This window comes from Rattus rattus, chromosome 5, assembly GCF_011064425.1.
Source record: "Rattus rattus isolate New Zealand chromosome 5, Rrattus_CSIRO_v1, whole genome shotgun sequence".
NCBI classification, from domain to species: domain Eukaryota; kingdom Metazoa; phylum Chordata; class Mammalia; order Rodentia; family Muridae; genus Rattus; species Rattus rattus.
Window position 1 is genome coordinate 2,882,026 of NC_046158.1, and position 25,616 is coordinate 2,907,641.

Sequence of the window (25,616 nt, forward strand, 5' to 3'; positions counted from 1 at the left end):
CTGCCTGGTTCTACCTCTGAGTGCTGGGATTAAAGGTGTGCACCACTATTTAGTGCCTTTTTTTTTCCCTAAGCACACCTCTCTAACACTTTGGGTTTCACTCTCTAAAGCCCTCTATGTGACTACCATGTGGCTGGCATCTGTGCCAACTCACTCAAGAGACATGGCTTTTTCTCTTTCTCCATCTTCCTTACAGCTTGCCTGCCCTGGGGGGGGTTTCTTTTAAACCCTAATAAAAGTTTCCCTGAGCTTAAAAAGAGAAATTTAAATTAATATATATTATATTATATGAGTATTGTTCTTTCTTACCAGCTAATATATACTAAACACTAATATAAATCCATGGAGAGGGATTCCCTTATTGTCCGGGTTTTATTGAATTTGGAACCCAAGAAATTAAGCTTCTTATCCAAGTTTCCCAATCACTGAGCCATTGAACTAAACCCACCTCCAGGTACTGTCAAAGATCTAATATCCCTAGTCACATGTTCCCAGCCTCACGCAATCAAAGAGCTCAGAGGTAAAGGACCTCTATGTCTCTAATTCAATAAACAGACTCCTGAGGCCTGGGGGCCAAGCCTGTGGTCATCACCAATCAATGTCTCTTCCCCCATCTGCTTGCTTGTTCTGTTATTATAGCTCAGAAAAGGTCCCTTCACCCACCAGGTGTCCCACCAGGTGTCCATTTGTAAGGGGAACTGGGACCCTAGGTTTCATTATTTAAAGATTTTTTTTTTGAAGTGTGTGTGTAGGGGGGGGTCTCACTAAGCAGATTTGGCTGGCCTCAAAGTCAAAGATTTGCCTGCCTCTGAGTCCAAAGGGATGGGATTAAAGGTGAGTCACTATGCCCAGTTTAAAGATTTAATTTAAATTTTATTTGTGTGGCTCTTTTGCCCGCACACCACATGTGCGCCCAGTACCCAAGGAGGTCAGAAGAGGGCATACGATCCCTCGGCACTGGAGATACAGATTATGAACCACCATATGAGCGCTTGGATTGACCCTGAGTCCTCTGCACGAGCAGCCAGTACTCTTAGCCACTGAGCCATCTCTCTAGGACTCTAGACTTTTAAAAGCCCTTTTATCCCAAACTCTGGATTTCTTGCCTGTGGATGGGGTGGGGGTGGGGAACTATGAGACCCTGGGCTCAGAGAAGACTAAGGTGTGGGCCCTACTTGCACTGTCTTGGACTGACCGTCTCCCCTGAGCTCATGGCAGTAAGGGAGGGGCACCTGTCTGCTGTAAACCTGGTTCCCCGTATCATCTGGAAAGTCTTTGGTACTAACCAGGTTATTTGCTGATGTCTTGGACCACTCACCTGAGGAAAGTGCTTCTTTCTACTACCCAGGCCTCACGGGACAGAGGAAAGAGTCATTAAAGTTTATTATATGAAAGAGATCATGGCTTCTGTACATACATGTACACCAGGCTTATTTACAGTAAGATAGAGGCCGTGGCACCTCTAGGCATAGATGCCGGGAGGAAGGAAGAGGGGTGGGGAGCCTCCCATGGCTCAAAAACAGGGAACCTCGGCAAAATGGGAGCCAGCGAAAGCCGGCGGGAGGAGAAGAGGTTCCTGTCCCTTTGGAAGGGAGACTTGGTGCACGTGTGGTGGAAGAGTGGAGCTCAGAGTCCATTCAAGACCCTGGAAGTGCAAGAGAGATCCTGGATTTGAACCCAGAACATTCTTGGGCTGGTCACAGTGTCCCTGTGGTGCTCTGGAGGGAATGTCCTGAGCCCCTCTGCCCCTGATGCTGTCCGCAGCTGCAGAGAGGCAAGATCTCCGGGGTCACAGTTCGCTAGAGCGGATGGCAGGTTCCAGCTTGTGGGACAAGGCAGTGAGGACTTTGTCAAACTTCTCATAGCGCCAGGCCTGGCTGCTGTTGGCACCCTGGCTGCCCCAGAGGAGACGCATCTGGAACTCTGTGCTGAACACTTCCAGGAGCTCCGGTCGGGCCTGGAACCCTGCAGGGTGGGAAGACAGAAGCTCAGGAATCTCTCCACATCCTACAGGGCCCGCTCACAGAGATCTTTCCCTAACCCCACAGGGACCCAACACAATGTACTGAGGAACAAGACCTTGCAGGCAGCACTAGTCTTTCTTCATCTATCTGCAACCTAGGATTTTTTTAAGGAACAAGACAGTAATCTGTGCTTGTGCTTGTGCTTGTGGTGCCGACATGAGACACCCAGCTTTGTGTGTCTAGGCAGGGGCTCATTGCTCTCCTACCCCCTCAGCCCTTAAAACGTAAAATACTCCTGTAAATCTCAGGCGAGATCACAGAAGGTCTTTCTTATATTTCTCTGTAAGTTTCCCTTTTTCTTAAAGAAAGACTATTCTAAAGTGCATATAATTCTCTTCTTTCTGAGGAAAAAAAAAGATGAAAAAGATAATACCAAGCTATTCAAACCATATGTCTCTGGGCAAGTGAATAATTTTCTGAATTTTTTTCCATTATTATATTTTTTCTTTTGAGACAGTCTCCCTATGTAGCCCTGGCTGACTTGAAACTTCCTATGTAGACCAGGCTGGCCTCGAAGTCAGAGAACCGGCTGCATTCTGGCTGGCCTTGAATCCGGTACACAGCTGGGGATGACACTGGACTCCTGCTAACTCTGTCAGAGTGCTGGGACTGCAGAGGCCCACACTCCCCGTTTATGCGGTGTATGCAGTCCTGGGGATTAAGTCCAGGGCTTTGCCTGCTGGCCAAGCACCCTACCAACGAAGCCACATCCCCAGCCCTCCAGATTTTTCCTGGTTTGAATAATGCCTGACACAGTGGCCATCATGTGAAGTCGCTTTCTCTGCTCATTTCCCAGAATTCTGTTCCCCAACCCAGGCTCCCTGAAGACCAGGCCGACCTTTCTGCATGCTGGGCACTATGGAAAGACAGCTGCTCACTTCCGGGAGAACAGTGAGGTGCAGGTGGCCGAAGCACAAAGGTGGTCAGTGTCTCTCAGCCCACCTCACCTGATGCCCTCGCTAACAACTGCCTACCAGTGACAAGACCGATGGGATAAAGGAGCCAGGAGTTGAGACAGAGGGGTGCAAGACGTCAGTGGATGCTTCAGAAGAGGCTTAGGTAGAGGCAGATGGAGGGAAGCCGGGACGGCAGGGTCCTCTGGACATGACAGCTACTCACCTTGCAGCTTGACTTCAGCGTTGGTGTGGTAGAGGCCCCCGTGGTGTGCCACAGTGCGGGCAGCCTCCAGGTGGGCTAGCACAACCTCCACACCATGTTCTGTGCTGCCCCAAGGTTCAGGACCCTCGGCGGGGGCGGAGTCACACTCCAGCAGGGTAATGAAGGGCAGCACGTGTGGAAAGGTGGTGTTGCTCAATGGCGGGCCTTCTGTAGAGAGAGAGGCAGCAGGCTCTTAGACCTGAGGACCCTGCTACCCACTACAACCACAGAGATGCCTGAGGCCCCAGGAAGACCACCAAGGTCACCTGGGCCATCCCTTCTTCCCCTGGTGACCCGACCCTGCTTGTGACATACATGGCTACCCCTCATGGGACAAAAAGTCAAGCTATTATTCTCACCACCCCAGAAGAGTCTCTGGGAACCCACAGGCTGAAACCTATGTAAAAGTCCCAGTGGGAAGCGGACATCAGTACCTTTGCCCTCGTTCAGGCTCTTGAGGAAAGGCTTGAGTTTCTTCTCATACAGAATGGCACCCTCCGTGTGTCGCTGCCGCAGAGTCATCCACGTCTGCTCCAGCCTTGAAATCTGGGGAGAGCAGGACTATAAGAGACTGGCTTGAGAAGGAGCCTCCAGGAGCAGCTGGCCACAGGTCACCCCGCTGAAGGCTGTGGTGTGGGGACAATGACTATTTTTCTGGCTGCCACTCACAAAATGGGAACAGCGCTAACTGTCGACTGAAGCCGCTGCGACACATTTTACAAATCTTAAATCTCAGCTCTGGACTGCGTGACCTCACCCGGTTACTGCTCTGCCTCGGGTGCCCGCTCTGTAACACAGGACAATACAGCAATCTCCCTAGTGTGGTTGCTTTGAGGAACTGATGCTGGTACCCTGGTACCCAGCAAGTTCATCCAGTGATAGCCATCGTATGTCCTGTTTGTTTGGAAGTGGGGTGTCATGTATTCCCTCCCAAGGTCAGAGACTGGAAGCATGCACCACCCTGCCCGGTTTGTGAGGTGCTAAGGATCAAATCCATGCTCAGCAAGCTCACTCTATTAACTGAGTTGCAATGTAAAAATCACATCCTTTATTTTAAAAGATTGACTTGTGTGTGTGTGTGTGTGTGTGTGTGTGTGTGTGTGTGTGTGTACATGCATCATGTGCATGTTAGTGCATACGGAGACTAGAAGAGGGAGTCGGTGTTATGGGCGGCTGTAAGCTGCTTGGTGTGGGGGGCTGGGAATGGGCCCTGAATCCTTGGGCAAGAACAGGATGCTCTCTTAAAGGCTGAGCCGGCTCTCACACTTCCGTCCCACCAAACAAACTATATATTCTTTAAACTCAGAGTTTCTTGCTCCTCTTACAGGTGGGTAAACAGAGGCCGGGGGCAAGAACCAGAACTTAACACCTGGGAGACCTCTGCTCTCCTAGCTGGTCTTTCCCAGAGGAAGCCTAGACACTCCGGAAGCGCTTTTATTTTCCGTGTAAACGTCTTCCCCCAGGGAATGCGCCCCGGGCCTCTTGCAGATAGCCTAGCAGTTGTCCGGAAGACCCCACAGTACCTGGGCCATCTCCAGGGCGCCCATGACAGCAGCGAAGCTGAACATGTTGCCCATCGTCCCCCGCAGCTCAGCTGCCAGCTGGATGGTCTTGTGCAGCAGCGCCGCCCGCTCCTCCGCAGAGCCTGTGCAGCCCAGGATATCCACCGCCAGCATGATGGACATGGTGTGGAACCTGTGAGAGAGGTCGGATCAGAGGGGGCGTGACATACGGTGGGGCCCCGGCACAGCTGCTGTTAAGGCTGACAAGGCGGAGTCGGAAAACAGAGTAGGTCACAGGGACTAAAGGGCGCAGCCAAAGTAACAGGCAAGGCGAAGGGAGCCGGGTTGAACGATATAAGTTAGGAGCAAGATCAGGATGCCAGGGGGAGAAGCTTGTAATTGATCAGCGAAATCCGAAGGGCAGAGTTTTAGAATGAACACTGTGGACAGTAATGGTGGCCGAGGCCAAGGTTGGTGGGCGAGGCCAAGGTTGACGGACGTGGGGATGCGAGAGGAGAAACCGGTCGATAAACAGCAGTCTTTGGGAAATCAAACTGGCTTTAAGCCGAGGACCACGGGGCTGCGATTGGCTAGTGGGTTGGGAAGAGTGGTCAGAAACCTTGGGACAGCCCGTGAGGTAGCCGTGGGCTAGCGCAGAGCACCTTACCTTTCCAGCAGGTCTTGTCTTAGCTGCCGGCCATGGGGGAGGGTGAGCAGCTCCATGCCCCAGCGGACTCCCATTAGGGTCTGCATCTCCTTGGTAACGCCCAGTATCCTAGCAACCTGCAAAGACGCCCAAAGGGCTGATTAATTTCCTGTCAGGGTTGGTCCAAGCCATCTGGGAGTCAGAGCTTCATCTAAGAGGGTCGCCTGGCTATGGGGTTCAGAGGGGTGGGGTGGGGTAGGGTGGGGTGGGGGTTGAATCCCAGCTCCTCTGTGAACATGTAGCAATTTCCCCCTTTCTGAGTGAGCCTCAGTTTCCCCATCTGTAAAATGGGGAGTAGGAAGATCAGATACCCATAGGTGTGTGCGATGCTAACTACTCAAGATTAAGAGCCAGGATGTCATTATCCTGATTGCCAACCCAAAGCCCAGGAAGGGAACGGACTCTCTTGCTCAAGTTCATACACTTGAGCCTGCAACCCAGTTCCTCCCTCTTCTCAGCAAGCAGCGTTCACATGAAACTACAGAGAAACCGAGGTATGCAAAGAGCTGTGATTCTTAGCGGATTCAATGCCTCACACTGGCATCGGGACAGTTTTGAGGCCAGGGAATGTTTTGCTTGTTGTCCACTAGGAAGTGTGGGGTCAAGGGAGAAGATGTCGTCCCCCCCCCAACCAGATGTTCATTTTATATAGACTAGAACCAGGATGTTCTTTAAGTTACCCCCAAAACGTCATCTCTCATTCTAAACCAACATCTGCAGGCTGTAGAAATACCTTGGATGTCACTTTTCCAAAGAAGAAAATTGGGCTGGAGAGATGGCTCAGTGGTTAGGAGCACTGGCTGCTCTTCCAAAAGGACTGAGGTTTGATTCTCAGCACCCACATGGTGGTCCACAACTGCCTATAACTCTAGTCCTGGCATACGTGCTGGCGAAACACCAGTGCACATCAAAAATGAAATGAGAAGGAGGAGGAGATTGGCAAGGGGTGGTGGCTCATGCCTTCAATCCCAGCACTTGGGAGGCAGAGACAGGAAGCTCTCTATGAGTTCAAGGCCAGCCTGGTCTACATAGCAGCCAGCCTCATCTACACAGCTAGTTCCAGCCCAGCCAAGGCTACATAGTGAGACCCTAACAAAACAATCTAAAATAAGAAAATGGAGGGCTGGTGAGATGGCTCAGTGGTTAAGAACACTGACTGCTCTTCCAGAGGTCCTGAGTTCAATTCCCAGCAAGCACATGGTGGCTCAGAACCATCTGTAATGGGATCTGATACCCTCTTCTGGTGTGTCTGTCTGAAGACAGCGACAGTGCACTCACATACATAAAATAAATAAATCTTAAAAAGGGGCCTGAGACACCTGGGATATCAAAACCCAGGCTGCTGGCGTCACTGTACTTGGGGAATTTTGAAATCAGCCCGTCACCATCTTGACTCCTGACCTCAAAGCCAGATGATAAAGGTATTGTCCCCTCCCTAAGCATTCCTAACACGTACCAGGCAGTCAACCTTGGTGACATGCCGGGCCAGCGTCCGGGCATCCACCTCCGACAGCAGCTCCTTGACTTTGCGCAGTAGGCCCACCTCCAGAGGCCGGTTCTCCTTGGGGATCAGCTGGGACTGGAAGGTAGCCAGGTTGAAAGATGAGGTGGCTTCTGCTACAGGGGCTGTGAAGGTCTTGCCCCACTCCCCCTCAGGGACTCCATTTTCTGACAGTTCCTTTTGCCTCTCTGCAGAGCTCCGAGCCTTCCGGGGTGTCTCCCCTACTGTCTGCTCTCGACTACTGCGCACAGGAGGTTGGAGCTGACAATAGTGGCCAGAGTCTGGGTCACTGTAGCTGCTGAGTGACGGTGATGGCGAGGCCTTGCAGAGGGTGTGGGACGGGCTTGCGTGAGGGCCCCTGTCTGACTCTCCAGGAGGCTTTGGAGCACCTCCAGGACATAGCTGAGGTTCGCTGGAGCGGCGGGCAACTGGGGAGGCGGGCTGTGCTGTACAGGGGGCAGCAGAAGCAGCATGGACACGGGTTACTATGGAGGGGAGGGAGAGAGAGAGACGACTCGTTATCTCAACTACCCTTTAAAATGGAGCCTCCCAGGATGAAGAGATACCTCAGTGGTGAAGAGCACTGACTGCTCTTCCTGAGGTTCTGAGTTCAATTCCCAGCAACCGCTTGGTGGCTCATGACCATCAGTAATGAGATCTGGTGCCCTCTTTTGGCCCACAGGCATACATGCAGGCAGGATACATGATAAATAAATAATTTTAAATGATTTTAAAAATCAATTTTCCCTGTTTCCTCAAAGAACAGTCTGCATCCGATGTACAGGGTGTTGTCCCCACATCCCAGAATGTGGAGGGAGATGCTCTGTGGTACTCAGCGTTTCCCTGGACCAGCAGAGCCCCTGCCCCAAGAGGCTACAACATCAGGAAGCCACAGCAGTGGTCCAGGGAAGCTAAGCCCTGCTGAAGCCTACTGCGCCTGGTGAAGCTGTCACCAAGTGAATTAGCAGTAATGATACACTCGGTGGGTGGGGCGTGCCCAGAGCTGGTGACGCGCTGGAGAGTTATTGTCAACAGTAAAGCCATCAATGAGAAGAGCCTGACATGGTGGCCCACGTCTGCAATCACAGCACAGGGAGGCTGAGGTAGAAGGATAGCCTTGAGGTGGAGACTAGTGAGAGCTACAAGCCAGCTTGAGGTACTTAGACTCTGTCTCCAAAGGCAGGAGGAGAAGGAAGTGCTAGATGGCTCGCTGGATAAAGGCATTTGCCGCCAAGTCCAACAACCTTGGTTAGATCCCTGGAACCCACACTGTGGAACTCGGGGAAGTTGTCATTTGACCCCTAGACTGGTGCGGTGATCCATTCCTGTCCTCCCAGACCCTACACACAAATAAGTAAAGGAATGTAAAAGATCTCAGAAGCCAAACAGCCAAGCGCGTGCGGGGGCAGATACCTGTAACCCTAGCGCTCAGGAGGCTGGGATGCCAGGTCTCTGTAGATTCGAGGCTAGCCTGATCTACATAACAAGTTCTGGGTCAGCCAGAGCTACATAGTGAATCTCTGTCTCAAAAACACAATAGGTAAACAAAAGTCTTCACGTGGACATGCTGGTTTGAAAGCAAGTGCGTGTGACAGCAAGGCTGGTCCTCAGGGAGGACTCCTGAGGACACACAGTGACACTCTAGAGGCACGGAATGCTCCCCGCAGGCCCAGACTTCCAGGAGACCACCTCTCTCAATGCTCCTACTGCCTTGTGGGGCAAGAAATGTTGCTTAACAGTTGGGGTTTGTTTCGCTTTGTTTTGAGAAATAAACTGGGGACATATTTTTACTTTATTTGTATTTATAAGCACAGAGCGCTGTGATTTCAATTTTGTTATAAACCTTAAACTGCTCTAAAAGGTAATTAAAAAAAAAGATGGGCTGGAGAGATGGCTCAGCAGTTAAGATAAGAGCACTGACTGCTCTTCCAGAGGTCCTGAGTTCAAATCCCAGCACCCACATGGTGGCTCACAACCATCTGTAATGGGATCCGATGCCCTCTTCTGGTGTGTCTGGAGACAGCAACAGTGTACTCATATATAAAATAAATAAATCAATCTTAAAAAAAATAAAATAAAAAGAGCAGCAAAGCACACTAGCCTGAGCTAGCCTGGTCTAAGCTCAAACCAGGACCTAGGGATGCACTTGTTACCAGGGACCTTGGTGAGGCAGCTGTAGTGGGAACTTTGTCTGCTGGGGCCAAGCACGGTGCACATCACAGCCTCGGGGCCTGACCCCATGACATGCTGCACCCCCAGCAGACTTATCCTGCCATTCGCACTGAGAACCCATTTTGTGTCCGCTGCCTGGCACCTGTGGGAACGCTATCAACTTGACGCTGCTTGTGTGCCAACACCAGCGACTCCATCACAGGCTTTCCTAGTACATTTCTGAGGACACTGCTCCCAGCACAGAGGCAAGACAGACAGGTAAGGGTTCCCCACAAAGACATTACAGATTGTCCCCTGCTAGCTTACCGGTGCTATAGGCAGGGGAGCTGGGACTCTCGGAGATAGGAGACAGCGGAGAGTGTAGATCTGGGATCTGGTCCATGCTGAGGGCACAGTTTCGGATGGAGTCTCGAGGATGGGGTAGTGAGGTGCTGTGGGCAGGGATTCCATGAGCCCAGAGGTCAGAGATCAGGGGACTTGGCTCACTGTATGAACCCCCACTCCCCACCCCCTAAACTCCAGATGCTGAAAAGGTATGATGGTCAAGTTCAATCTCTCAAATTACGAATGCAAAAGCTGGAGAAGGTGGAGCTGGGCTAAGTGACTCCCCCAGTCCTCTTCCCCAGCTGGCCTTGGCCTTGGCTGATCCACCGAAGATTCTGACTCCCACACACACACCCAGCAGACCCTGACCCTCAGTGGGCACAACCCTATCCGCTTCCACTTGCTTATCTTACGGTCACCTCCCTCCCTCAATTAACCCTCTCTCCCTCTCCATCTCTACCCAGAATTCTCCTCTTCCAGGCTCGGAACACACAGAGACACAACTTGGGGATACCTGGTTGAGCTGAAGTTGCTTGGGCACCTCTATGTCTCTCCTGTGCCTTGGAAAATGACCGGAAGAGACACACAGGCCAGAACTCAGCTTATCTTATGGTCTCTGTAAATCAGACCACGGGCCAACAACTGTATCAACAGTCCTTCTCACTACTGCCCTCATCCAGTGCAAACCTGTATTCCACACTGAAGTTCAACCTCTCCCTTCTGCACCGAGCCTCACATAACTCAGGGAAGCTGGGACTCCCCTCCATGCCAGTCGGACATCCCATTAACAAGCCAGAGCAGTGGGGACCTGGCTGACCTGTTGGGGCAGCCATCTCCGCGGGTGACCTTGTCAGAGGTGAGCCCATCAGTCATGGTAACGCTGCGTCTTTTCATGTGGCTGCCCTTGGAGCCTGAGGGGCTGGCTGGGCTGGCAGCCTTGCTGCTGCCCTGGCTCAGGCCGTAGCTGGCCTCGAGGTAGCGCAGTGGGAAGGTGCGGTTGACGGGGCAGTAGATGATGGCCCCACTCTGTTCGGACACGGCCTTACGGCTGCCCACGTGATAGCGCACAAGGGCAGGCACGTGGTCGAAGCTCTCCTGCTCGAAGAGGTACCGGATGTGGGTGTAGCTCTCGCCAGCCTTCACCACCACCTTGTTGATCTTGAAGTGCAAGGTCTGATTGTGCCAGCGGCACGTGAGCACATAGTCCCCCAGACTGGTGAGAGAGTCGCGGATGAGGAAGTCGCCGTTCCGCTGCACCAGGGTCTCGGAGACCTACAGAAGGTACAGAGAAATTAGGTGTGGCCGCTAAAGAAGAGAGGGGCAGGGGATATGGTGACTTGGAATCTGGGACACCAAGACACCATCTAGAGCATGGAGGATCCAGTTCATAGCCATCAGACATCTGATGCTTAGGACCAGAGTCTGGGGTGACACCTCAGCTGAGGCCGTGAGTCAGGGACACAGGGCCCCAGGAATGGCAGAAGGTGGCACTTGGGAATGGAGACAGAGACACAGTGACTGGAAATGCTGAAATCTCTGTGATCAGAGACTTAGGTCTCAGATCCAGCTCCTCTCAGGGTTCCAACAAGGCAAAGTGAGTTCCAGGCCTTCTCTCCTGCACCCATCCAGGCCCCTGCACAGCTCTGGGTGTCTGCTCCTTTGAGATGCCCTCTCTGCCTAGAACACATCTCCTTAGGGCTCTACCCAGTGCCCTTCCTGGTGACTACCTGCATTTCTGTGCAGCACCCCATTCTTACACCTTTGTGAAACGATTGCTACTCTGTGCCCTTTGGGGCCAGCATGCTCCAAGGAAGCTGCCACCTTATCTTCTCTACATCCTGGATCCCCTGTGTAGGGGGAAAAGGGTCAGGTGACCCATCAGTCCAAGTCTGCCCCTTGCTTGCATCCACCAACAGACAACCCACTCTGCCTGCCTTTGCTCATTTCACCTTCGCAACAGCCCCACCCTTTGAGACGGGGTCTCACTACCTGGAACACGACTGCCTCTTGAGGGGCTATCTCTCCATTCTACAGATGAGGATGCTGGAGTCTGGAGAGGCAAGGTGACTCTCTCAAGGTCACACAGTCAATGGTAAAGCTAAGCCTCATCCTTGCCGACGATCAGGACAGAGACTGTCTGGTGACTGGAGCCCAGGGTGGGATTGGCCAAGGCGTGGGTGGAAGGGTCCGGGGCTGAGATCCCTGCCTGGGGCCTGCTCACCTCACGAGGGATACGTCCATGATACCAGGCATGGCTGCGGAGGTCTGTACTGCTGAGCTTCAGCTCTTCCTCCAGCTCCTTGTGCAGCTTCTCGGGCGAGGAGTCGAGAATGTACTTCTCCTTGGAGAACTGCATGGGGACAGCGAGGTTGGCATCTGGGTTCCACAGCCCTGTCTCTCTTCCTCCCAACTCATCCTGCCCCGTGTCATCTTTAATCCCAGGCTTGTCAACAACGCTAAAACATTGACCCTGCTGGAGGTCCCTCACTTGTGGGTCCCCCATGTCAGCTAGAGTAATACCTCAGCTTATTCTGCCAGAATATACCTAGGCAAGGAGGGGATGCGCTGAAGCCTGTTCTCCAGGAAGCCGCAGGCTAGAGATAGCCAAAGGGGCCAGGCAGAGCGGCTACATCAGCACCAGGGTGCTGGACAGCGGCACAGAGTCCCTGCTCTTGGCCAAGGGATTATGTCTGTGAACGCTGAGGGTCTAGAGACTTCCAGGAGGATACCTTGATGATAAAAAAAAAAAAAAACCCTCTAGAGATAGTAGGGCTATCTTAAAGAAAGGCCATTTACAGGTCAGTCTGAGAGGCACCCAACGCCTGAGCCAACTAGCTGAAAAGATGAGTCTACATTTGGGAATATGAATTGCAGAAGGGCCTGAAGGCGGCCATAAGCAGGGATGTGGACTCACAGGCACCTTCAGTGCACACACACACACACACACACACACACACACACACACACACACACACACACACCAAGTGATCCTGCCAGACTGGAAACTGGAGCCCTACAGTGATGTTGAAAGTCACTCACTGAAGTTAATGCCCAGGGATCTGCCTTCCCAGCTCCCCATGGCGGGCAGTCCTGGGTTTAGAGATTACCAATCCCAGATATCCTATTGTCAGAGGAGGGTCCCATTGCCAGGCACACCCCCATCATAGAGGCAAGCCCGCCTCAGGTGAGCAGTCTGTGACGTAACTCTTTTCTGTGTGGGACTCCAGGATCTGCCTCGCCTCACAGCTACACATCTCCCTAAAGATGGCCGCTCCAAGACACCCTGGTCAGAAGTGTATAGACAGGTAAGATAAGAAAACAGTCTCTCCTGGGTACTCCCCGAGTCTGGCAAGCCACTCCTCAAGACTTTCCCATATCTAAGACTCACACTCCACACGGGTTCTACCCTCATTGCCACTGTTTTCCAACCGGCGTGATTCCAGCTCCCAGGACAGCCAGACTTTCCATAGACTTTCCAACTTCATTCGTTCAACATGGGCCAGTTTCACCTTGGGTTTTAAGCTTGGGGTTGGAGCCCAAGGGAATCAGGATAGGCTACTGCCCTAGGAGAGCCCATGCAGACCCCCACACTCAATTCCAGGTATCTACATCTTCAGAGATGCAGTGTCCCCCTGCCTGGTCAGAAACCGGGGAAAGACAGGAGGTGGAGGACGGATGAGAAGGTCAGAGCTAAGGCCAAGGTGGGGTCCTATGGACAGATTCGGGTCTATGGACAGTGTAGCAAGTGGGACAGGGCTGTGACACTGCCTGGAGAGCTGGGACATCACCCAGAAACCTCAGAGCACTGCAGTGTGGAGTCCGCTAAGGCCTTCAGTCAATGGCACAGCAGCCAAGGCACTGGCCTAGCAACCAGGAACGAGTGTAAGGCCTGTGACAGTGTGGGCTCTGAGAAGCCTTCAGGGTTCTGGAGACAGACACAGGCGGCGTGGTCTGACTGCACAAGGGTAAGGCAGGGACTGAGATTGGATGCTGCAAGGCCTCTGCCCATAACACAGCAAAAATCAATGCCATGGTAGGGCAGAGTGGTCTTGGCAAAGCCAAGATTTGTGCCTTTTCAGACCCCCTCGTTTCTTAGGGTCGTCAGCCAGTCCCATTTTCCTCTGCAGTGTAAACACCAGCCCAGGCTTCTCCCTTCGAATCACACAGGATTCTGGGAAAGAAAGGTGAGAGGCACGTGGAAATGGAACCTGTACCCAGCCTTACACACACACACACACACACACACACACACACACACACACACACACACACACACACACTGAAACTCCCCTCCTCCCAATTCTGGAGCAAAGTAAGGACAGACTGTATACTAAAGAACGTGGCCCCAAGACAGGATACAGTGTATGTGACCTTGGACCAGTCACTTCTCCTGGCTGGGTCTGAGTAGCTGCATCTGTAAAGGATGCTGGAAACTGACACCGCATTTGCAGCCCTAAGCAGAGCTTAGGTCAGAGCATCAGAGCTAGGGTTAAAAGGACCAATGGTCCTCTCACTCATTTGGGGTAAGAAGCCCTAGGACCCCCGTGACCTCTTCCTCACCCTGGGCCTCAGGGTCCTTGGCTCCCAAGAGTTGCGGGAGGGTGGGGGGGGAGTAGGTGCGAATGCAGCATCCCTGCGCTCAGAGCACTGCGATTGGTCAGAGATGATCTCACCGCCTCCCGGCCTGCGCACGCCTGATTGGCCCGTGCGGGGATGCTGCGCTCCGCCGCCGGCGGGGCCGTCATTCAGGCGGGCTCGGAGCAAGTGTGTGTGTGAGGTTGGGGGAGCTCAGAGGTGAGGCGCCCCGCATCTCCCAGGATGCTCGAGGGGAAAGAGTGCGGAGAACCACTGTCAGGGTCTCAATCTCTTGCCACCAGCTGGCTTTCCACCACTCCCCTGGCTCCCTTAGGTATCCCAACCCCAGACACAGCTACCCCAGAGGATGCTCCGCAGAGAGGCGGGGTCCGGGTCCTCCCCTCCACCCCTTTCCGTTTAACCCTCGCACCGCCGCTGCGCGCTCCTCCGCTGCTGCGCCAGCTGGACTGAGAGACCTTCACCCCAGTACCCTGAGCCCACCCAGATGGCAAGAAGGTGGCGACACCGTGGTGTCCGCAGCGTGCCCTGCAGCATTCTGCCCCTCACTCAGCCTCTAGCTCCCAGCCCTGAGGTCCTGGTACAATAGGGAGCCAGGTGGCCCGGGGTCAGCAGCAAGGACCCCAGAACTGACAGGAGGGACTCCACCTCCCAGTCCTAGTCCCAGCTCCAACTCGCTCCCACGTCTCCTGCAGTCAGTCCAGAGTCCAAGGAATGTCACCCTGCACCCGCGCCCCGTGGAGCGCCCTGGGTACCCCGAGGTAAGCTAGGGCGACCCCGCCCCCTCCCTTCACTGGCGGTCCGGACTGCACGACCCTGCGGGCATGCTCTTGGACTGCGGTCCCCATCTCAGCGGCGGGGCGCAGTGACCCGGGTACCCTCACCGCCCCCTCACCTGCACCTGTACCAGCGAGCCACGGTAGAAGCAGCAGGCGGCGGCGGACAGCGCACTCCACAGGCTACAACGCTCGGTCATGGTGCGGCCGAGAGACCCGGGTCCCCCGAGCGTACCGGGGGTGACGGCCGAAGGGGCAGGGGCGCGGGGACCGACCGGGCTGGGCACCGGCTGCGCGTGCCTCTCAGCGGCGCGATTACCTCATCGCCTGGTCGGGGGAGGAGCAGGGAGGCGGGGCGGGGAGACCCCACCCTCCAGCCAGCTGGGGAGGGAGGGGAGGGAGGAGAGGGAGGGGAGGGGACCATTGTTCCTCCCTCCACTACCACCCCATTCCCCTGTGCGGGTTCCTCAGGACCTGCCAAGAGGGATGCCACCCAGGGCAATGGGGTGGAGTAGGGACCCCGGGGCTGGTGCGGAGAGCCTCCTGCTTTTCCCTACTCTCGCACCTCTCCAGACCCGGAGCCGGCAGGGACTCTGAATTCAATTCGATCTAAAGCTACACAAATCCCCATGTCTAACCCAATCCTTTGTGGCTTTGGGTTTCTCATCTCTAATTGAGAATAGCAGGGTTAGACTGGCTGGCTGACTCTGACTGTGCCACACTCCGAAGGCTGTTAAAGCGCCAAGCGCCGCTCACCTGCCTCTCTAACTTGTGGGGCTTCCCACCCTGGGCCCTTCTCTTTAAACCCCGACCGGCTTGTTTGGAGATGACTGGAATACACGGTGAAGACCTGTGTCGAACTTTGTGCGTGTCACCAAGCCCAACAACAACAAAAGTTTCCTGGTGCGGATAATTATCCAGTAAAGACCCCCTACTGTGTCCTAACTGGGTATCACAAAACCTGGACTTGGGCCTCTTAGACTGCTTGCCCTGAGGGTTATGCACTAAATCCAATGCCAGCCCAGAAGGAATCAAAATCTGGACCCCTTTAGCTGGTAGAAGGTTTGCTTGTCCAGCATGTACACGCCCCAGCACTTAAACAAGACATGGTGGCTCACATCTGTAATCTCAACACCCAGAAGGTGAAACCAGGAATGTTACAAGTTCAAGATCATCTTTGGCTACATGGTAAACTCAAGGCCAGTCTGGGAGACATGAGACTAATCATATCATCATCATTGTCATCATCATCATCACCACCATCATCATCATCATCACCACCATCATCATCACCACCACCATCATCACCACCATCATCATCATCACCACCACTCATCATCACCACCACCATCACCACCACCATCATCATCACCACCACCACCATCATCATCACCACCACCATCATCATCACCACCACCATCATCACCACCACCATCATCATCACCACCATCATCATCACCACCACCACCATCATCATCTACATAGATCTGGTCTCCAGACTCTTCCCCCAGCCTGTGTGACCTCAAGCAGGTGAGTCCACATCTCTGGACCCCAGATGATTATTTTCTGTAGCTACACTGGAAGCTCTGAAAACCATGATTGAAACTTTCTGTCCTTGGTATTTTGAAATCCTGAGAGTCCAGGATCCCTGTCATTGTTTGGGGGATTTTGGAGTTCTGGGCGCTCTTCAGAAAGGAACACTTCAGGGCAGGAGTGGAGTTTGGAAACAGTTGTTTCCCCAGCTACATCCACAGCCCTGAAATCTGTATCTTAACTCCATAACAATTGAGGGAGCCTTGACTCCTCAGAAGGTTCATGCTGCCTCGTCAGACAGCAGATCTGTGGGGTTCGTGTCCCACCCCTGGGTCAGCGTTCACATTAACCCCTCCTGTGCTATGGCAGCTCAGCGACTCAATGTCTCCAAAATCTGGGGCCGGGCCAGCCTGCCCTGGTCCAGACTCAAGCATTCCCTCATGGCACAGTCTCCTTGGGCCCCCAAAGTCCCCTGTTTCACATGAGCAAATGCTAAGTCTCAGAGAAGCAAGCCATTCGAGTCACTCCCAGACTTGAGACCAAAACCTAGAGCAGGGGACGTGGCTTTGTGAGTAGAATGTTAGCCTTGCCAGCAGGAAGCCTTGGGTAGGGTGCCCAGCACCACGTAAACCAAGCAGGGTGATGAACGGCTGAAATCCCAGCCCACTGGAAGTGAAGGAGAAAGACAAGGAATTCAAGGAGGAGGAGGTGGTGACCCATGCCTTTCATCCCAACACTCAGGGGGGCAGAAGCAGGTGGATCTCAGAGTTCAGGGCCAGCCTGGTCTACAGAGCAAAGTTCCAGGACAGCCAGGGCTACACAGAGAAACCCTGTCTCAGAAAACAAAAACGAAAGAAAATAAAGCAAAAAAAAAGTTCAATATAATCTTTGGCTACACAGTAAGACTGAGACCACCCTGTGCATGTGTGCATGCTGTTAACACACATGTGTGATCCCAGCACTGAGGAGTTAGAGGCCAGTGTTTGAGACCAATTGTTTTTTAATATGGAATGCTTTACAAACTTGCGTGTCATCCTTGCACAGGGGCCATGCTAATCTTTTCTGTATCGTTCCAATTTTAGTGTATGTGCTGCTGAAGCGAGCACATGAGACCAATTGCTTTTTCTTTTTATTCCGTCTTCTTAATACAATTTTTAAAATTTTTTATTAGATATATTTCTTTACTTACATTTCAAATGTTATTCCCCTTCCCAGTTTCCTGTCCATAATCCCCCATCCCCTCCCCTCCCCCTCCTGCATACGGGTATTCCCCCATACATCCCCCTTATTGCCCCCCATATTCCTCTGCACTGGGGGGGTCCAACCTTGGCAGGACCAAGGGCTTCCCCTTCCACTGGTGCCCCAACAAGGCTATTCTCTGCTACCTATGCAGTTGGAGCCCCGGGTCAGTCCATGTATAGTCTTTGGGTAGAGGTTTAGTCCCTGGAAGCTCTGGTTGGTTTGCATTGTTGTTTTTATGGGGCTGCAAGCTCCTTCAACTCTTTCAATCCTTCCTCTAATTCCCCCCCGCCAGACCAATAGTTTTATATAGTCAATTTCAGACCAGCCTGGGCTAAATAAATAAATAAGCAAGCAAGCAAATAAGTAAATAAATAAAAAGTCCTAGTTCTATTGGATTACAAAATGTGCCCAAACTGTGTAATTCTCTGGTTCCCTGCTTGACCTGAGAGCCCTTTGCATGGAGGCCTGACACTCTTCTTGCCTTCTGCAGTATTTGCTGCTCACCTAGGGCTGGCTTGCTCAGGTGGAGCTTCTGATTGGGGAAGGCCGAGGCCACTGTCTTGAGTCTGAGCCTCAGGCTTGGAGCTTGGTACCAGCTCTGTCCCACAAGAGCTCTTGCAACTATGATGAATTCATACATTTCTAGTCTGCAGTGGGAAACCAAATAGTGAGTTTGGCTTCTCTAAAGAACAACCACAAAGGCTTCAGGAGATGGGTGAGTGAACAAAGGCCCCTGCTGCCATGCCTGAAGACCTAGCTCAACCCCCAGACCCTACATGGGGGAAGAAGAGAACCGCAGGTTGTCTTGCCCTCTGACTCCAACATGCACCTCAAGTAGATGGATGGATGATGGATGGATGGATGGATGGATGGACGGGTGGATGGATGGGTGGGTGGGTGGGTGAGTGGATGGATGGATGGATGGATAGATAGATAGATAGGCAGACAGACAGACAGACAGACAAATGGACAGACAGACAAATAAACAGCAGCATGGTTTGCAGATGATAGATTGGCTTTTAAAATGTTCTTAGCCTTGTTGTTATTGCTATTACTTCAAAACCAATGTTTTCTTGTTAAAACAGGATCTTAACTGTAGTCTAAGTTGGCCTGGCATTTGCCATCCTCCTGCCTCACCCACCCAAGTTGCTGAGCAAACAACAACAACAACCCCTATATTGTGTGGCTGGCTCACTCTGTAAGTGCTTGGCACACAAACTTGAGGACTGGAGTTCAATCTCCAGCAGCCATATTAAAAATAAAATAAAATGGGTTGGAGAGATGGCTCAGTGGTTAAGAGCACCGACCTGCTCTTCCAGAGGTCCTGAGTTCAATTCCCAGCAACCACATGGTGGCTCACAACCATCCCTCTTCTGGTGTGTCTGAAGACAGCTACAGTGTATTCATATAAATAAAATAAATCTTTAAAAATAAAATAAAATAAAATAAAATGCCAGGTGTGATGGCGTGCGTTACTTTGAAACCTCGGCTTTGGGGGTGAACACAGAAAGATCCTGGGAGCTTGTGGGCCTGCCGGTGGACCCTAATCAGTGAGACCCACCACAGACAGGAGCAACTACGAGGTCCACCTCTGACTTCCACAGACACACAAAGACACACATGTAAGCATGCACTCACACACACAACTTAAACAATCCTAGAACAAGGTACGCTGGCCTCAAACCTCACATGTAAATGAGGATGACCTTGAATTTATCCTTCTGCCCCTGAGCACTGGGATTACAGGCATAGAGGACCACGCTCAGTTTAAGTGGAGCTGGGGGCTGACCCCCAAGGCCTTCTGTATACTAAGCAAGCACTCCACCCACCGAGACATATCCCAGCCCCAGCCCCCGGCTCTTGTCTGTGAGTTGTGCTGAGTCTCTGCGAAAGATCTGAGTCACTCCTGCTTCGACCTCCCAGTCCCGGCCCTCGACAGATGCCCAGACTGACTGGGATCTCACTACGGTGGCCACTGCATGAGGACACCCTTGGGACCCTGTCCAGTTGGTGATTTGGGGCTAGCAGAGTGTCAGGAGGCACGGGAATAGATGCTCAGAATGATGGCTGTCCCCAGGGGCTGCCTCCACCTCCGATCTTCTCCCAGGAGGAAGTCTGCTTCATAACAGGCCCCGAGTGCTCTATCATACCATGGCCGACCCCAGCCTGTCTCTCCTACCTTCACATAGTCCCCAGCAGCCTCCAGTTCTGCAGCAGCCCTGGAGGAAGAGAAAAGAGGTGAGCATTCTCAGCACTTCTCAGCTCTTCTGCGTGTCCACCTGCCTGCTGAGGTGCGACTTGGAGCCCAGGATTCTTATCGCTATGGTTGGCGGACCTATGGCTACTCCGCCACTCCCAGCTGTGCAGCCCTGAATAAGACCCTACGCCTCTCTGATCCTGGGCTTCCGCTCCATAAATCAGGAACAAAGATAGCCACTGCCTAATGGAGTTGTCTGGAGCACTCAGGATGAGTGTTCACCCATCTCCTGACTCGAGTTTTCCTGGTGTCAGCTTCCTCTCCTTGCCTCCTTCACACAATCCCCACCTCTGAGTCTATACACTAGAGGGCCTAGACTGAGGCTCAGCCCCTGTCCTGTGGCCCTTCTCTCCTTGGTCTACAATGCCAGCGGATTGGCTACTCTTGGTTACAGCCAGTGCACACCTCTTCTCTCTGCCTTCAAGGTGGTAGGGATGAAGCCTGGAGAGGCCAGAGGTGGCAACTTTTCCAGGATGCTGAACAAAGAGTCTTCTTCCCCCCCCCAGCCATCTGCCCCCCTCCAGTGTGTGTGTGTGTGTGTGTGTGTGTGTGTGCACTTTTGCATTTGTTTTGAGACAGGGTCTCATGTAGACCAGGCTGCACTCCAATGTGCTAGATAGATGAAAGTAGCTTTGAACGTCTGATCCTCCTGCCTCTGCCTGCACGCTGGGATTACAGAGGCACACTGCCACACCCAGCCCAGCCATGGCCTGAAGAACTGAAGCCTTCATTTAATGCAAGCCCATTCCTCACCTAGCATCCCCCTGTCCCCTCCAGTCCCTCCACATCAGAGTCAGAGGCTCTCCAGTTTGCTGCCCACAAGCAGCTTTGGGTCCTCCCTTTCTTGGTGGCAGCTCCCTCCTCCGGCTGTGACAGCCCAAGCCTCAGTTTCACTTTTTTTTTTTTTCCTTTTTTTTTTTTTTTTTTCTGGGGCCGGGGCCCAAACCCCGGGCCTTGCGCTTCCTAGGCAAGCGCCACCACTGAGCCAAATCCCCAACCCTCAGTTTCACTTTCTATCCAGCCACCAGCAGTCTACACCCCACTCAGCAGGCCTTGATCCAGGTAACTGGCCATACCCTGCCCAGGATGAAATCCTCCCTTCAGAATAGAAGACAGGGTCTGTCTCTGCAGCCGGGCCACCGTCTCTCCTATGACTTTCTTGCTGGTTCCCCATGTCCAGTCCCCCATACTGTCAGCCTCAGTCTGACAGTCACTCAGGTACAGCTGGTAGCCTCAATCTCCCGCAGCTCTCCCTACCCACCAAGGCTCACTATGCTGCTGTCCGGTCTGAATTCTTTTTTTTTTTTTTTTTTTTTTTTTTTTGGTTCTTTTTTCGAGCTGGACCGAACCCAGGGCCTTGGCGCTTCCTAGGCAAGCGCTCTACCACTGAGCTAAATCCCCAACCCCCAAATTCTTATACTCAAGCAATCCTCCTGCCTCAGCCTCAGGAGAGGCTGAAACGATAACAACCGCAGGCCTGTCTAAAATTCTTTCCCTCTTTTCCAGAGAGCCCAGCCAGGCCTTGCACTCTCTAGGCAGGCACTCTACAGCTGAGCCATGTCCTCAGGTCCCATCTACTAAAGAATAAATTCTAGGCTCCCCTCCGTAGCAGTAACTTATCATCCAAACCAAACTTCTCTCCTCCTTGAGAATCAAGGGGTGCTGTTACTTTGATAGAAAACTAGGACGCAGCTCCCTGACCTCTATGACTCTGTGTGCTGGTGGCATCTTCCTGCCCACTGCACATGCTACCATGCCTACCTCAACCATGCTGTCCCTCCTGCCTCAGCTGCATTGGCTTATTCCTGCCAGCTTATTCCTGCCACAGGGCCTTGGCACTTACTTGGGGGAAATCACTCGGAACTGTCCGTCCCCAGATTTTCACAAGGCTTTTTCCTCCCCCCCACTTTCTTCAGGGCTCAGTTTAAAGTCACCTCCTCAGAGAAGCCTTCCGTGGCCACCACACCTACAACAGCCCTTCAGCCTTCCTCTCTGCCTTCCACCTGCTTCTGTCCTGCTAGCGTCTCCGATCCCTAACTCCAGCAATCATTTCACTTTTATTTCTCAACTGAAAAGTAACAGAGCCCCGTGTAAGGGTGTGGACTGTCATTCGCCAGTGAACCCCAGTCCCAGAGCAGTGCCAGGCGGTGGAGACTGGAACTGCAGCTTCGTAGAGTACATAAATAGTAAGCCGGCCAGCCAGCAGCCACCATGCAGTCTTTCTTTTATGCTGAACAACTTGTTCCCAGACAATGGCCTCGAGATTTCCCATCTGCAAAATGGGAACGAAATGTATGCTCAAACACAGGAGCCTTATTAACTTTCCCTGCAGTCTGCAAAAGCACAGGCTTCCAATGCCTTTTCGGTGCTCCCTGTCCAGAGACACTGTAAGTGAGGCGGAGGAAGGAGGCCCTCCCCTGTCCGCTCTGTCCCCTCTTCCCGGGTGAGGTGTCCCATCCCAACATATCCGGCCATTCATGCCCGGAAATCCTCCCATTGCTGGGAACAAATTGTCAGGGACACGCTGGGATCAACTCTGTGCTCTCCCGCTTCCTGTCCACTTCCTCTTAGGTTTTGGGGCAGGAATACAGCCCTAAAGATGGGGTGCTGCCCAGCTTACGTAGGTGGTCAGAATCAGGGAGGTTGTCCAAGGCATAGCCACAGGCCAAGGAACTCCCAACCCCTTCACCTCCCTTGCCAGCCACAGACCTGTCACCCCAGTACACAACAGGACTATGTTCACTGATAAGCTATGGACATTACTGGCCTGAGAATACCACAGGCCATCCCCCTTCCTTTCATGGCCCTGAGGCACACTCACCAACTGCTAGTAGCCCTGTTAAAATGAAAGCTGGCGTACAGTTTCCCTGTGCCCCACCGTCTGGCAGCAGGGACCCAGCTTCATCAGCCTGGGAGTCCACGTCCCTAAGAGACTCCTGGGGGTGGCTCCTTATGGCTACGCCCACGTGCACCACTACGTGGGCCACTCCAGCCAAGGCCAGATGGTAAGTACCCCCAGCACCAACTCCTGAGGGTCTCTGCTCTGTTTGGTTGGTTTTGTTTTTTGAGACAGGGTCTCTCTGTGTAGCCTTGGGTTCCCTGGAATTCACTCTGTAGACCAGGCTGAACTCGAACTCAGGGTTCCATCCACTTCTGCTTACCAAGTGCTGAGATTACAGGCATGGGCCACCATGCCCCACTGCGCTTTGCTTTTTCTGTTCCCTCCATACATTGGCTTACAACAGTGTTGGGAATCTAACAATCATCCGGTGTGTTGTATGTGTCTGTGTGTCTATGTCTGTGTGTCTGTGTGTGAGTATCTGTGTGTCTGTGTCTGTGTGTTTGTGTGTGAGTATCCGTGTGGGGGTGTCTGTGTGTCTGTGTGGGGGTGTCTGCATGTCTGTGTGTGAGTGTCTGTGTGTTTGTGTGTGAGTGTCTGTGTGTCTGTGTGGGGGTGTTTTGTCTATGTGTTAGTGTATATATGTGTGTATATTTTTTGTCTGTGTGTTAGTGTGTATGTGTGTCTGAGTGTGTGTGTGTCTGGGTATTCATGTGTGCGTGTGTGTGTGTGTATGAGTGTGTATCTCTCTGTGTGTATGTCTGTCTGTGTGTATGTGCATATGTCTGTGTATTCATGTGTGGGTGTGTGAGCATGTATCTATGTGTATGTCTGTCTGTGTATCTGTGTGCATGTGTGTCTGTGTATTCATGTGTGTGTCTCTGTATGTTTGTATGTGTATGGTATGTGTATATGTATGTGTCTGTGTATTCATGTGTCTGTATTCATCTGTGTGTGTCTGTGTACTCGTGTGTGTGTGTGTGTATTCATGTGTATGTCTCTGTATATGTTTGTATACGTGCATGGTATGTGTGTATGTATGTGTCTGTGAATTCATATGTCTGTGTATTCCTGTGTGTGTGTGTGTCTCTGTGTATGTCTGTGTATTCATGTGTATGTATCTGTGTGTCTGTGTGTCCATGTGTGTCTGCATGTGCATGTGTGTGAATGCAGGCCCATGCATACCACTGTACTCATGTGGAGATCAGAGAATCTCCCACCAAGCTGGGTGTCAATCTTCGACTGGAACCTTGATTGGGGTGGGCTCCCTGTGTTGGCGTCCTACTGCACTCACCGTGCTCGCTGGCCAGCAAGCGTCTAAGGACTCTCCTGTCTGTCTCCCACCTCCCATTAGGAACAGAGACTGCAGATTCTCCTGCTATGCCTCTGGCTGTTCTGTGGGGACTCGTGTCCCCACACCGATGAAAGAAGTACTGTAGCAGCTGAGCCATCGTCCCAGCTGCAGCACCTCGTATATGACACGGAGCACTCCACCACTGAGCCACGCAGGTCCTCTGGACACGCCTCCTCTCCCTCCTCACCCTTCCTCCATTTCCGGCCTCCATAAACTATTTCCAAAGAACTTCAAGGTCTGCGACCCCTGGGCCTTTGCACCTGACATTCCCTCTGCTGAGCTGTCCTGTGTGCCTGACAGCCACGGGCCGGGGGAGCTCCAGCCCAGCCTTCAGCTCTCGAGATCTCTTTAGAACTCGCTCCCTTTCATTGCAATGATCAAACCCAGAAATCAAAGTGCTCCGAGAATTCACTCATTATTTCTTATGCTATATAATACTTAAAAGGCACTTCCCCTGTAATGTTAGTGGTGAAATCAGTTAACAGGCAGCAATGGCGACCGAGCTAAGTCGGGTCCATGTGGCAGTGGTTGGTATTCATTACTTAAATAACCGGCCCTGTAATTGCCTGTATTAACTGATTTGCTCTGATAACGGACACCATGCATTGCATAGATCTGTTTAATTAATTGCATTAATGAGTAGTAATTAGCACCCATTATCCTTTATTTTCCTAATGCGTGTTGGAAGCAGAACCTCACCTTCAGGAACCTCTGGCCTGAACGGGAAGGAAGAGTGAACTCCCACAAGGATCCTGAAGAAGTGGAGGAGGAGGCTGCCCCACCCCTCTGCCGGGCATGGCTGCCCCCTCTGTCTCCGAGTTTCTTCCTTTGGGCCTCAGGGTCTGGTCATAGGGCCTGAGAAGACAGATGCCCAGTTCTGCCACCTGCTTTCCTGTCTCTGAGGCTTGGCTTCCTCATCTTCTGAGGGAACATCATGTCTGCCTGGAAGGCCATGATGTTCACGTGAGGGTGAGCGCCAGGTCCCTTTGCCAGGGTGGGCTCCAGCTCCCAATGCCGCTCTCCTGGAGTATTAGAGCTTCTCTTTGCACAGACCCTGTTTCTGTTTTGTTATGTTTTCAAAATAGAAACCTAGGTTTGTCTCAAACTTGCTGTGTACCCAAAGCTGGCCTTGAACTCCTCACCCTCCTGCTCCCACTTTCTAAGTACTGGGTGGGATTATAACAGGTGTTTGCTATCATATGTGGTTGGCTTGTCTTGAGATTTTGAGACAGAGTCTCCCTCTCTGTAATTCAGGGTGGCCTTGAACTCACAATCCCTCTGGCCATCTTTCTCTAAGTTTTGCTCATCCCTCATGTAGAGTGGCAGTGGGTACCTTCTGCTGGGTGCCTGCAGCTTCAGTGGCCTAAGCGGAGAATTCTAGGGGATGGGGGGAGAAGCAGGGTCTCTTCTGGGACAGCAATAGCCACGGGAGCTAGAGTCTCGGCCAGGAGTCTCTGGGATTAATTCCCTGCCCTGCCCCATAGTACAGGCTACCACTGGGCCAGCCACATCCCTGAGTCCTCCTGGTGTGGGGAGTCATTAGTAAAGGTGGCTGGGAGTCTGCCTGAGAGAGCTAAGAGCTGCAGGGAGGCCCTTAGAGAGTGTGGAGGACAGAGCCTCCGCTGACTGTGAGGG

At 52.5% G+C, this 25,616-nt stretch overlaps 1 protein-coding gene and 1 non-coding gene across 6 annotated transcripts in view; both read right to left on the minus strand.

Moving 5' to 3' along the window:
• Positions 1 to 1,366: 1,366 nt before the first annotated feature.
• Sh2d3c (SH2 domain containing 3C) overlaps positions 1,367 to 25,616 on the minus strand; it is a 30,916-nt gene continuing 6,666 nt past the window's right edge. For 2 of the 5 annotated variants that reach the window (XM_032902724.1, XM_032902726.1), the window contains exons 2-11: positions 19,711 to 19,750; positions 11,609 to 11,737; positions 10,205 to 10,659; positions 9,370 to 9,494; positions 6,847 to 7,376; positions 5,352 to 5,467; positions 4,706 to 4,877; positions 3,617 to 3,728; positions 3,144 to 3,350; positions 1,367 to 1,965 (exon numbers count right to left, since the gene is read on the minus strand). In XM_032902724.1, coding sequence (XP_032758615.1) covers positions 1,790 to 1,965; positions 3,144 to 3,350; positions 3,617 to 3,728; positions 4,706 to 4,877; positions 5,352 to 5,467; positions 6,847 to 7,376; positions 9,370 to 9,494; positions 10,205 to 10,659; positions 11,609 to 11,737; positions 19,711 to 19,750 — 2,062 coding nt within the window. In that variant the 3' untranslated portion in view covers positions 1,367 to 1,789. Of the gene's footprint in view, positions 1,966 to 3,143; positions 3,351 to 3,616; positions 3,729 to 4,705; positions 4,878 to 5,351; positions 5,468 to 6,846; positions 7,377 to 9,369; positions 9,495 to 10,204; positions 10,660 to 11,608; positions 11,738 to 14,463; positions 14,777 to 14,875; positions 15,076 to 19,710; positions 19,751 to 25,616 lie in introns of those variants that run through there. The other 3 variants (XM_032902728.1, XM_032902727.1, XM_032902729.1) reach the window with 3 other exon arrangements.
• LOC116902468 lies at positions 17,289 to 17,395 on the minus strand. Its single transcript, XR_004388086.1, has one exon. It is a non-coding gene; the product is annotated as a U6 spliceosomal RNA (small nuclear RNA).